The 12,951-nt window shown below is 54.4% G+C and overlaps 1 protein-coding gene across 1 annotated transcript in view; it reads right to left on the reverse strand.

Moving 5' to 3' along the window:
• Positions 1–540: 540 nt before the first annotated feature.
• ARRDC1 (arrestin domain containing 1) overlaps positions 541–12,951 on the reverse strand; it is a 40,276-nt gene continuing 27,865 nt past the window's right edge. Inside the window, exons 3-8 of the mRNA XM_030507179.1 lie at positions 8,793–8,843; positions 8,132–8,286; positions 7,478–7,660; positions 6,528–6,704; positions 5,946–6,357; positions 541–4,866 (exon numbers count right to left, since the gene is read on the reverse strand). Coding sequence (XP_030363039.1) covers positions 4,802–4,866; positions 5,946–6,357; positions 6,528–6,704; positions 7,478–7,660; positions 8,132–8,286; positions 8,793–8,843 — 1,043 coding nt within the window. The 3' untranslated portion in view covers positions 541–4,801. The remainder of the gene's footprint in view (positions 4,867–5,945; positions 6,358–6,527; positions 6,705–7,477; positions 7,661–8,131; positions 8,287–8,792; positions 8,844–12,951) is intronic.

Genomic DNA, 12,951 nt, shown 5'->3' on the forward strand with positions numbered 1-12,951 from the left:
GACAGGGTCTGCTTTGCCACTAACTGCCCATTTCCCTGCAGGAGCTCCCGAGAGGAGCTGCCGAGTCCCCGGCAGTGCGGATCCAGCGTGGATTCAGTGTGGATCCAGTGTGGAGCCGCCGCTCAGCTCCACCATGGCGGCGGCGGCTCCACCGGCTCCCGCAGCCGCGCTGACATCGCCCTCTCCCGCACCGTGCAGGGCGCGCAGGGACCGGCCTCCACATCCTGGGATTCCTGCCAGCAGGAAGAGAACGACCCAACGGCCCCGGCGCTTCCTCCGGCTGGGGCGCGGGTCCTTCCCCATGGACATTCTTCCATCGCCGGAGCTCGGGATGGTTTCATCACCCCCCCGGTGTCTTCCCACCCCAATACATTGGAGGAGACGTGGCTTTGCTTTGACATTGGCTGTAAATCAGCTTTGGAGCTTCATCTGTAGGTGGGGATGACACTTCTGAAACCAGGAGCCACTTCTCGCCTGCTGCACCCAGCCCTCAGCGCCCGGACAGAGCCCATCACACTTTAACCGGAGCAAAAGCATCCACGGGCTTAAAAAAGATCTTTATTTACATTTTCCAGTTCTTTACATTTGGTGGTTTAAAACCCAGGACAAAAATAGTCCCCAGAAGCGGTGGTAAACATGTACAACTGGTGGTTTACACTGCAAAACCCAGTAACAAATCGCACAGAGGCCTGAGCTTGAACGGAGCCATCAAATGCTGTATAAAACCCCCACATCTGGAAAGAGAACCAAAGGAGTAAAGAATTACAGCCATGGGTATGGGTACAAGAACAGGCACCAAATGTGGAGGGTTTTACCCCCCAGCTACCTCCCTGGGGAGGAGGGATGGGACATTCCTGCTGCAGAACGTTGGAAATAATGTCTTAAAATAGAGAATAAAACCCAAAGGGAGCCCAGAACATCCTTTATCTCCTCTCTTGTGCTGGCTCAATAGGAAAACTTCCTAGCAGACAGTATGTTGGTTCAGTGGAAAGCTGAGAGTCAGTGTCCAACACAAAGAGCCTCTGCATCCCCTGTGTCCCCTTTGCCATCTGCCACAGGCAGTGGGACATCAGGTGCCAAAGCGGAGTTTACCAGCACACAAACAGACTGAAAATGCCCAAAATATGGAAGCAGCACATGAGGAGAGCAGGACAAGGACAATAAAGCAGCAGCAGCAAAGCGAAAAAGGCAGATGATATTTTTGGTATTTTCCATGGAATGCTGAATTTGGAAACCACTGGCTCACTTGTGCCCCACCGCTTCCCCTCCCCATTGCAACACAACCAAATCCAACTGCTTAAAAAGTGGAGCCAGGAATTTGAATGAATCCCTATGGGTTGGAGTTCTTTATACCCAGAGCTGGGTTTGGGAAAATGGGCTTTTTTCCCCTCTTCATTCCCGAGTTTGGACCGAGGGATGATCAAGGGCCTCCAGGAGCTCCCCAGGACTTAAGAGGTTGAAGCTGGAGAGGCTGCAAAGAAGAGGGACAGCAGCGAGGCAGAGGATGGGGAATTGCCTGTTCTTCTCCCAGGGGAACACAAACCCAGACACTGGGGTTTGCCCTGTTGCGTTCACCCAATGCATGTTACACCCCAAGGACTGGGGCCAGCACCGCAGGCAGGCTGAAGAGCTGGACTAACTCCATCCTGCAGTGCTGGCCCGTTTCAAAGGGGTCCATGAAACATGAACAAGGAGGGGACCTGCTGCACGCCAGCCAGAGGCTCCCCACAGGTCTGAGAGGGGCATTTCCCTGTGGGAGCTGTGCCTGCCCAGCCTCAGTATCTAAAATGAGGACCACCATGAGGTTCAGCTCCAACTCCTTCCTGCTCCCTCCACAGCAGAGATGACACTCTTCACCAGCGAAGAACAATGCACCCACTTGCTCCTTGCTTTGCCAAGGGGTCTCCATGTACAGCAAGAGATGCTGAAGGACCAGGCTGTAGTAAATGTGATTTGGGAGAGCAAGCTCAGGAGCAGGGGAGCACTGCAGAGACACAGGGCACCACAGGAGCTCTGTGAGATACAACTGTGGCCTCTCCTCGCCATGGTCTCCACCATGAATGGTACATTCCCAACTGCAGAGGTTAAATGAGGAGGACAGACATGGCTGGGGGTCTAAAAGGGCATCCTAGTGGCTCTGGCCACAGTAACCAAACAGCATCCAAGTTTTCCAGCAGAGGACACGTTGCCAGCAGCTCAGCTCCAGGGATGGAGAACAAGGAAGCGGGAACCCAGTCCCAGCCCAAGCTGCTTCTCCTGGACCCCAGCTGGGCCAGGAGCCTGTGAGGCCAAGCCAGCAGAGCCAGAAGCCATCACAGCTCACTGGGATTTGTTCAGAGGTGTGGAAGGGGTTGAGGAAAGGAGGGATACGAACTGCTGACAGCAAGGAAGGCCACGGGAGCTACGGGCTGAGCCAGGCAAAACAGGTTCAGGTAACTGGGAGAAAGAGGAAGAGCACTGGAGAAGAGATGCACCATCACGATCAAGCTTCTGCCTTTGACCCCTGTGTATCAAGAATGCTTTTCATGGCAGGCACAGACCAGCAGGCAAAGGAGAGAGGCTGGAATAATAAAAGCTGGGCAGAAGCATGAGTTGAGCAGAGAGTGAAGCAGCATTCCTCATATCTGAGACACAGCTCACACCTCGGGCTACTCGCAGTGACAACGCTTATTCAGCACCTGCATGCCTCAGCCATGGTATCACTGAACTGTGCGTGTGAGGAGGAACCTTCTTCCACTTTTAACACGTTGATTCCAAATGGCTCTTTAAGAGAGGGCAGAGGCTGGTGGTGTCCAGCCCCTCCAGCCAGGGCTTGCCTGCTCCATCTGCATCCTCCTGCAGGGAGAGCCTGTGCTCCCATCCCTCCCCACCAGCACACCTCTCCTGTTGGACAGCAGAGGAGGCCCAGGACCCCATCTATACAAACCATGGCTTTGGGACACTGTACAGGCTGCACCGTGCTGGTTGTCAGCAGAAGTCCCCATCTTCTGTGGCCAGAGCAAAAACGTGCTTCACACTTGGTCACAAACCGGCACGGTGCATCCCTGGGTTTGGCGTGAAGAGGCACATGGATAAGCATCAGCAATGGATGAAAAAGCACAGCGTTTCTCTTAGAATAATTTATTAAATACAGCATTAAAATTTGTATTTCTGAATTCAATCATTAAAAACAAAACTTCATCTCATATATATATATATTCAGGGACAATGACAATCATTCTATCACCACTGGTGCGTGTTGTGCCAGCACTGCTCAGAACGGCACCTTCTCTACTCTATCCTTAAAGCAGTTCAACACTTAAAATGAACCAAACTAAAAGCATTTGCAAAGGAAGAGTGCAAAGCAGGGCTTGTCCCCAGCTGCAGCGGGTGTGCGGGGCTGAGGCGAGGCTGTGCTGCTCCCAAGAGCTTTGTCAGATACTGCCCGGTCTGAGACCAGCGCTCAGAGGGACCCAAGCTCTGCACAAGCCGTGGCCTAAGGTTGTGGTTTCCTCAGCTTGGGCAGTTCATACTAAAAAAGCTTAAAAAAAAGGAGGTGAGGAGGGAGAAGCACAGAAGAAAAATGTTGTTTTCCATCCTCCAGCTTCACCCCTGACCTGCCGGGTCCAGGAGTGCAGCACTTTGTGTTCCCACTCCCTCATTTAGCATCCTGCTGTGGCTCAAGAGCCGGCTCAGGAGGCAAGTGGTCAACCAGCACCGAGAGAGCAGCCCCCAGGCCAAGCACCCTCCTGCCCTGGCTCGGCAGCGCTGGGTGCTCCTGTGAGACACCAGGCTGAGCCTCCAGGGAGGGTCAATCCCAAAGGAAAGGGCTTCCACGGGCAGGGACTCAGAGGTAGCATCAGACAGGACTTTTCTAACTTGATAGTCATGGAATTCTGGCCTGCTGAAGGCAGGTGGGATGGAGAGAGCACCCTGCAGGGTGGGAGGTGGGACACAGGGATCTGGGGTGTCCCACGACTGCAGCCTGACGAGTGCTGCTCATCCCGGGTGCTGCAGCCTACAGCGAGCCAGGACAGATTGTCTCCTATAGGGCTTTCCAGAGGAAGGAGTCACCCTTTGCTGAGAAAGGCCAGAAGCTGGGTGATGGGCACCCCAGGGTCACACCGGGCTCCCCCCACAGCTCAGCAGGGCCTCCTGGGTGAGGAGTGAGCGCCCCAGCCTGCTCTCCCCTCACCACACGCTGTGGGAGGACCAAAGGCTGCAGGTCCCTCAGCCCACAGCACAGGTACAGTGAGGACTTGTGCTTTTGGCTCTTGAAGAGCCCCTGACCTTCCGAACCCGCTCACTCCAGGAAACCTCCTGTTTCAGCTACCCTTAGGACCTATGAGGACAAGGTTGTCAAAACCACTTCTGGAGAGCACACAGTCCCTAAAAAGAAGAGAAAAGTCCACCCAGCCCAGCCCTCACCTACAGTGGAGACATGCCAAGTCAGGAGCATTTCAGATAAGGCATCGCAGGTGCTTTGATAGTAAAGCAGTTAGTGTTGACTACAGTACTTTAAACACAGGCTGCTGCAGAGGCCATCCCTGGGGCTGAACCAGTTCTCCAGCACTTGGTGCAGCAGCAGTTGAGTTTCCCAGACCTCTCCTACGCACACACAGGCTGCTCCGGCTGCACTTTTTGGTTTTCCCACCCCCCTCCCTAGAAAGAGACTTAAAAAGCCCAGGCTGGGCCATGCCATCTACCCCACCAAGCAGCCAGAGAGACAAAGAGACGCCTCGTGCTGTACCAGACCTCGGTGTAGGCAGCTGAACCGTGGCACTGGGGTGGGCAGCACCAGCAGGACTCAGAGCAGGGGAGGTCAGTTGCCGTTGCTGATGCTGGAGTTGGCACTGCTGCAGCTCTGCTCGTAGGATGGAGGTGCCTCTGCAGGGAAAAGAAGGAATAAAGTGGTTGTGGTGGGTGTTTGGGAGGTTCCTTTCACCCCATGTGTGCTCACACGTACCATGGGACTTTCTGACAATAATTTCAAAGCTGTTGAATTAAATTCTTCCCTGTGAGGGTGCTGAGGCGCTGGCACAGGGTGCCCAGAGAAGCTGTGGCTGCCCCATCCCTGGCAGTGTTCAAGGCCAGGTTGGACACAGGAGCTTGGAGCAACCTGGTCTTAGTGGAAGGTGTCCCTGTCTGTGGCAGGAGGTTGGGACTGGATGAGCTTTAAGGCCCCTTAAACCCAAACCAGGCTGGGATTCTGTGATTCTAAGTAGTGCACACGCAGAATTTGAGTGTGCATGATGTCCTGATGAAGTCCTGATGCCTGCAGGAGTTAAAATCAGCACCTCAAAGTCTTGTCCGTTCCTCCCCTTCTTTCACAAACATCTTCATGTCCTCTATCACCTCCAGATCACAGGTGACCTGTGGCCCGAGCCAAGGCTGAGGTGACACATCCCATTCCCCCAGTGCTAACAGGCGGGTTTATTCAGGTAGGACCATGCTAACAGACACCACTGGTCCCTTCCACCCCAGCTGCCTGGAGAAGCACAGCTCCAGGAATCCATCACGCTGGGATTTCCCCAAGCTTTTCCAGCCTGGGCAGTCTCTCAGCTCCCACCCTCACAGCTTGTGTCTCAGTCCAGCTGCAGGCCCACTCCAACTCAGACAGAAGATTTCAGTTACATCATTTTCCTGGCTCGGCTCCCACCAGCCTCACCACAAGCCAAGAAGTTTTTCTCTCAGTGGGAGGCTGGAAGCTCAGTTAAGAACAGGGAGATCCTCTCACAAGAACAACGAGCCCAGGGCAGGCACGGGTACAGATGTGGGAATGGACAGCAGCTTTTACAGCTGTGAGAGGGGACTTCTCCAGAGGCTAAAGCAGGCAGAGAGACCTGATGATCCCCCTGCCATGATGGCAGGCTGACATCCCTGTATTCCCACCCAGCTCACAGCTGGCAGAGACTCTTGGGCAGGAGATGTTTACTACCACGCTGCCAGGCTGTTTGGATCCTCACCATAGGGGTAGCCCCACGTGCTGTACTCCGGAGGCAGAATGAGGGAGCTGGCAGTGGGGACAGGCACCACGTTCCCCTCAGCGTAGTAAGGGACAGTGGCCCCCGTGGACAGGCAGAGCGTGGGGTGGTTTGGGGAGCCCGTCTGCTCCGAGTCCACCCGTATCTCCTGGAAGCTCAGTCCTGGGGCGTAGCTAAATGGCTGCTGTTGGGAATGGCTTTTGGTGGGGATTGAGACATTGTCCATGGAGTGATAACCACTGGCAGCCTCCTCTTCCTCCGGGGGGGCACTGGGTACCACTGCAGATGGGATGTGCTGGATGGGCCGGGAGGGGCTCAGGGGCACCCTGTTCACAGCGATGTTACCGATGTAAATGGGGAGAGTGACTGAAACCTCGGGTGACTTGAGGGAGACCTGGAAGAGAAGGAAAAACAGTGGCATCCTCTTCATCACACATTGCACTGGGAAGGTTCATCTTACACAAAGGCCACCCACATCACCCACAGAGTTCAGCAACTGAGCTCAATGCAGGAGAAGCTGCAGCACAGCCCACTGGAGCTCTCTGGCAGCACCAATGGACTCACTTGGATGTAGTAGTCAATATGGATGAGGCTACAGCCCTGCAGAATGGACTGGGGCAGTGCTGGAACGAGGATCTGCTCCTTCCACTCTGCGTATTTCCAGGCTTTCACTCCTGAGCCTTCCACCTCTGCGATGGTCCTCAGGTCGTAAATCCAGCGCTTGGATTTATAAGCCACTTTCTGTACAGACAGGAGAAAACACAGCTAGCAGAAAGATTGCAGATCGTCTTCTGACAGGCTGAGAGAGCTGGGCTGGGTCAGCCTGGAGAAGAGAAGGCTCCTGAAGGGGAGACCTTAGAGCAGCTCCAGTGCCTAAAGGGGCTACAGGAAACCTGGAGAGGGGCTTTGGACAGGACAGGCCTGTAGGGACAGGACAAGGGGAATGGCTTTAACCTGCCAGAGGGGAGATTGAGATGAGCTCTGAGGCAGAAGTTCTTCCCTGTGAGGGTGCTGAGGCGCTGGCACAGGGTGCCCAGAGAAGCTGTGGCTGCCCCATCCCTGGCAGTGTTCAAGGCCAGGTTGGACACAGGGGCTTGGAGCAACCTGCTCTAGTGGAAGGTGTCCCTGCCCGTGGCAGGGGGTTGGAACTGGGTGAGCTTTAAGGTCCCTTCCAACACAAATCACTCTGTCTCCCACAAACTCAAGTCAGGACACAAAACCACCCAAATGTGTCAAACAAGCACAAGCACAAACCTCACGTGCATAATATAGAGCAGAAATACCAATCATTACATGACAGACTGAGTTGGTACAAGCAAGACAAGTTCTACCACCTCTTTCCCCAGTAAGGCAGAGAGAATCAGAGGTAGCCAGAGGCCGAGCTCCTCACTGTCCCCTTCCAGCCACACACAGCAGAGATGCACAGTGGTGAGGGTGAGAACTGCCCCAGTTTCACAGAGACCCCGGGGTGTGCAGTGCCAGCACAAGCCAGGAACCAGCCTTTCGATGCTCACCTGGAGCAGACTGGCTACCACAGCCCCCGTGTCCCGGCCCGACTTGTTCTCGATGTCGGTGCGGAGCTGGATGGCCTGGCCCACGATGTACCCTTTCAGATCCGAGGTGGCAGTCAGGATGATGTTGCCACTTTTCACAAGCTTGTAGTTGAACTTCTTGGTGACTGACATAGTATTGGGCTGCTGCAGGACAGCGAACACAGAGATGTTGGCTCAAGAGACTCAGAGAGCCTCCAAGAAAACACTCAGAGGTTAAAAACATGCAAGCAGAAATATCTGGTCTGAAAGGATGCAAAGAACCAGCAACACAGCACTACCACAGACAACATCTCTCACTGTTTTGCTGTCCTATTAGCTGCTCTTCCCTCCAAACCGAGTTCCCCAAACCCAGTTCTTCACAAGCACCTGGTGCTATTGGCCAACATCTCCCTCTGCATGCTGAAAATTCACCTAAATCTTTTAAAACAACAGATGGGAGACTCAAAAATCACTTGGAGCAGGGACTGACATCAAGGTAGGACAGATCAGGAGTCCCCGTCCTGCTCTTTCAGTCAGGGAGTTGTCCAACCACACAATTACCCTCCAGACAGCACACAGGACACAAGGACAAGTGCTGAAGCCTCGGCACGTCCCAGCCACGCTCCTTGTTCTTACCTCAATGTCAGGGATGTCGTTCAAGTTGAGAGGGCAGAGAATGTAGAAAATCCTGCTGCACTTGTAGTCCTTGGAGAAGCGAGGTGTGTCTATCACAGCCTTCACCTGATGGAGGACCTTGCCAAAAGGCCCTTCGAAGGATGTAGGAGCAGAGGCTGGAGTCGAGACAGAAAGAAAAGGATCATAAGGCTGAGTAAGGCCAAGTGTTTCTGCACTGGAAGTACAGTCCCTTTAAACAGCTTTCCTCTTCACCTGAGGAGTTCTGCAAGTACCTGAGAGACAGAGCACATGGGGAATCCCCCCGAAAGACCTGGGGGTGAACACTCAAGGTCACTTGGAGACCTTGCTGCAACCTCCTTACAAGAAGAGATCCTCTGCAATTATGGGTGCCAGAGCAGAGATCCCCTCCCCAAGCCACGGGCCAGGACCCCAGTGCACACTCAGAGAGCTCACAGGGTCACACTTGGAGAGGCATCAGCCATAGACAGTCATCAGACCTGGCTTTGCACCAACACAGAAGGTACCTGCTTGTCCAAGCTCCCTCTAGTGTCTCTGGGCCAAGCCCACCCCTGCCATCCCCCAGTCCTGCTCAGCACACCTCAGAGGCTGCACAAGCCAAGGCTCCTATGGAAGTGTCTTCGGCCTTTTATCGGCATCATACCTGGCAGCAGGAACTGGAAGGGAAAGTTGTGCTCTCCAGCTGTCAGGACCCCTGTGGGAGACAAGAGTAAAAGGTCAGTGGAACAGGCTGTGGCCTTGGAATGGTGTGATCTTCTGGAGAGCATCATCTTCTGGAGAGAGAGGCCACCAGACAGGGAACAACACTCAACTTGTTCCCCTACGTGCAGCCCGCTGGACAACCCCAGATCCAAAGAGCAGAGCTTGAGTCAACATGAGCCTCTGCTGCCATACACCTCTCCTTGGGATGGGAGATGTCTCCATTCCCAATGACTGGTTCTATGTTAAGACACCCTGTAAATAAGGTAGTTTGGGGCAGAGTTTAAGGGATCCCAGTGCCACAGCATGTGGTTAGCCTACACTACTGACACAGGGCATGGAGAAGGGATGCTCTGTGTTTATCTCCCTTCAAGTAGGCTACAGCAGCTGGGGGGATGGCAAGAAAGCACAGGTGGAAGGTGGAAAGGAGGTCTGGTGGGCATCAAGCTGCCTTAGCCTTAGCCACACACCCAGCCCCATGCAGATTGCACAGTGATCAGGAGCTGGAACCAGAGGTCCACCTCCCAGGCCTAAACCCACCCCTGGTCCCAAGAAGGGACCTGCAATACCTCAGCCCAACAGAATCACAGAATGGTTTGGGTTGGAAGGGACTCAAGATCATCACCTGGCCATGGGCCTCACACTAGACCATGTTGCCAAAGGCTCTGTCCAACCTGGCCTTGAACACTGCCAGGGATGGAGATTTGCCACTTCTTTGGACAACCTGTGCCAGCGCCTCAGCACCCTCACAGTAAAGAACTTCTTCCTTATATCTAAGACCTAAGAAAAAGATTTCCAGTGTTAAAACCTCCATACTTGTTTTCTTCAACCACACCCTGCTGTCGTGGTTTAAGCTGAACCCAGGACACCTGCTTTGCAATGGCAGCCTTGAGGGTGCTGATCATGCACCCTCAAGGCTCAGCACATGGCTAAAACAACAGCTACAGATTCAGACACCCCAGCCCCATCCACCCTCCAGCACTCCCATCTGGATTCTGATTCCCTCCCAGGCAGTGTGATGGCTGAACTGTACCTGCAGGGTGATGTGGTGACATCAGGCAGCTCCCAAAGTTGCTTTCAGTAAGAAAAGCACTAAAGTTTATCAACACTTGTTAAATACATGTAAAGATGAGAGGTTCTGCATTTAAAGAGGTGACCAGGATTCCCATCCAATCAAGCTGGGTTTATTCTGCTTTGTAGGACCGTTGCTGGAGGAATGAAGACTCTAGGTTTGGGCAGCTCTTGCACTGATGCATGGTGGAGGAGACAGCTTGCACCTCAGCAGCACTGGCACCACAGAGCTGACAGTAAGAGCCCTATTGTCACAGGATTAAGGGGATTATGTGATGGGGAGGTGGGGGAGAGAAAAGGGTAAATCCACCCCAGACACTGCGACCCAGGGGAGGTGGCGTTTGACTCGGTGCATCCTTCATGTTATGAAGAGCTGCAGCGCTGCCCCTCTGCTCACTCAGCCACCCCATGGGGACCTAAGGACACCCCAGTTAGTGAGCACCCTTGTCTGCAGCCCAAGGGCAGGCAGAGTAAGTGATAAGCTTCAGGGCAGCGCTGGAGTCACCATCCCTGCAAGTGTTCACACCCCGTGTAGATGAGGCCCTCAGTGCCATGGGTTAGTGGTGGCCTTGGCAGTGCTGGGGAACGGTTGGACTCGAGGAGCTTAAAGGTCTTCTCCAACCTCATTGATTCTATGACTCTATGATATAACAGGCATCCCATTGTGTACCGCTGCAAAGGCAACACAGGAGAGAACGCAGAGATGTGTGTCCATGCCCTCACGGGGAGGAGCAGACTTGCTCACTCCATCCCCGCACCCAGGGCACCTCCCGGTGATCCCCGCCCCGGCCCCCAAATAAACCCGGATTATGGAGCCTACAGTGCAACGCCAGCGCTTGTCACCAGGGGGAGGCACAAAGCCACCGCTGCCACGCTGCCTGCAGGGCTGGGGCCTGGGACCTTCTCCCTTCCCCCTGGGGGAAGCCTCGCTCCGTTCAGGGCAGCAGCTGAGGTGCCTTCGCTTGTTGGTGACAGGGTAAAGGCTGGCTAAAATGACTCAAGGGTTCCTGACTTCTACTGGGCACCATTCAACCGTGATCTTACACCCGTTATCCTTACTTTCGGAAAGCAAATTGGTACACTGGAGTACATCAACTCTCCTGTGCAGCTTCTGCGCTGCAGTGAGGGGACTCGCTCCATCTGGAAGGGAGAGGGAGCAAGTCCACTTATTGCAGTGCAGAAGGGAGATGGGAGTCCCCGAGGGCAGTGACCACTGAGTTTCCACTGAGACCTGGATGCTTTCCAGCTGGCTGACCAGCAGATGAACACACAGACAGTGATTCCAAGCCTCCTGCTATGAGCATGAAACCCCACAGCCTTTCCAGGACCCTTAGGATAAGTCCACAGACTCCACAAAGTGGAATTCCCTCTTCTACATTACAGGCAGCACGATCCAATGAGTCATTTTGGGTGAGTTCCCGCCCAGCTCATGTGCACCAACAGAAAACCAGCTGGAAGTGAACCTGTGAGCACTTCACATTCAGAGTTTCTAACCCCCTGCAGACACCCAGGGGTTCTCAAGGTCACTCCCAACTGCAGCACCGAGCAAGGCAACACACTCTCCCAGCAATACGCATGGCCAGCATCACTCACAGAGGATCCCAGCCTGGTTTGGGTTGGAAGGGACCTTAAAGCTCATCCAGTTCCAACCCCCTGCCACAGGCAGGGACACCTTCCACTAGAGCAGGTTGCTCCAAGCCCCTGTGTCCAACCTGGCCTTGAACACTGCCAGGGATGGGGCAGCCACAGCTTCTCTGGGCACCCTGTGCCAGCGCCTCAGCACCCTCACAGGGAAGAGCTTCTGCCTCAGAGCTCATCTCAATCTCCCCTCTGGCAGGTTAAAGCCATTCCCCTTGGCCTGTCCCTACAGGCCCTTGTCCAAAGCCCCTCTCCAGGTTTCCTGGAGTCCCTTTAGGCACTGGAGCTGCTCTAAGGTGTCCCCTTCAGGAGCCTTCTCTTCTCCAGGCTGAACCAGCCCAGCTCTCAGCCTGTTGGATGTGGTTTGGCTGTCAGAGCCACCGTGTGACTCAGTGGCACTGATGCAGTTTCCACACAGGTAGCCCAGCCTCCAAAATAAGTCACCAGATGAGAAGTGCGCACAGGACAGCACAGACCACCCTGATAGCTCAGACCGAGCCCAAGCACCCCAAAATCACGCTCAGACCTGCTGTGACCCCACCTGCAGCCTGGAACTCTCTCCTGCAGCTCCTGCCTGCAACAAGCTGCCCCCGAGGCTGGAAAAGCCCATTCCTGCTCCTCACTGCCAGCAAGGAGTTCCGAGAGCAGTTACTCCAGACTGAAGCCATGCGCTGTCACAGCTCACACAGACTGAGGGTGCAGGAGCAGTGGTACTTGGCCCATGGCCACCAGAGCCCAGACCTCAGCCCTGTGCCAAGCACAGAGCCAGGGCAATGCAGCCAGCTCTATTCTTCACTCCACTGAGCAAAGAGATGCTGCAGGCAGTTAGCAGTGGCTCTTGTTTTCAGACCTGCTCCTTCCAGCCCACAATCTCCTTACCTCAAAGAGAGAGAAGCATCTTTATCTTTATCCCAGCCTTAAGATCCTCCACATCCAGGGAACTCTCCAGCAGGCTGGACCAACCACCCAGATCCTACGCAGCAGTGCAGCCACCACTGCATGTGGGTTCATTTGCTAGCACAGCTGGCAAACAGCTGGCTGCTTGTAGAGCCCCAACTCTAGTTTAGTGACATGGGTTAGTGGTGGCCTTGGCAGTCCTGGAGTAAAGGTTGGACTCGATGATCTTAAAGGTCTTTTCTAACCTGGTTGATTCTGTGATTCTATGATAACCCCCAGCTGAACCCCTGCACTTCTTGCCCTTACTGCAAGCACAGAAGCTCTTTGGGAGGTCACTGGCGAAGGGGCTATGTGAAGGGGCCCTGTGTCTGGCTGGGGACATCCTCAGCAGCCTGGAGTGGGCATTTTGTTGGTTTGAGAAGCCACTGGTGTGGAAGGCAGAAAGCAGTGTTGGAGTCCAGTGCCAGAGCTATTTATCACAGAATGGTTTGGGTTGG

This window comes from Strigops habroptila, chromosome 15 (assembly GCF_004027225.2).
Source record: "Strigops habroptila isolate Jane chromosome 15, bStrHab1.2.pri, whole genome shotgun sequence".
In the NCBI taxonomy this organism is placed as follows: Eukaryota; Metazoa; Chordata; class Aves; order Psittaciformes; family Psittacidae; genus Strigops; species Strigops habroptila.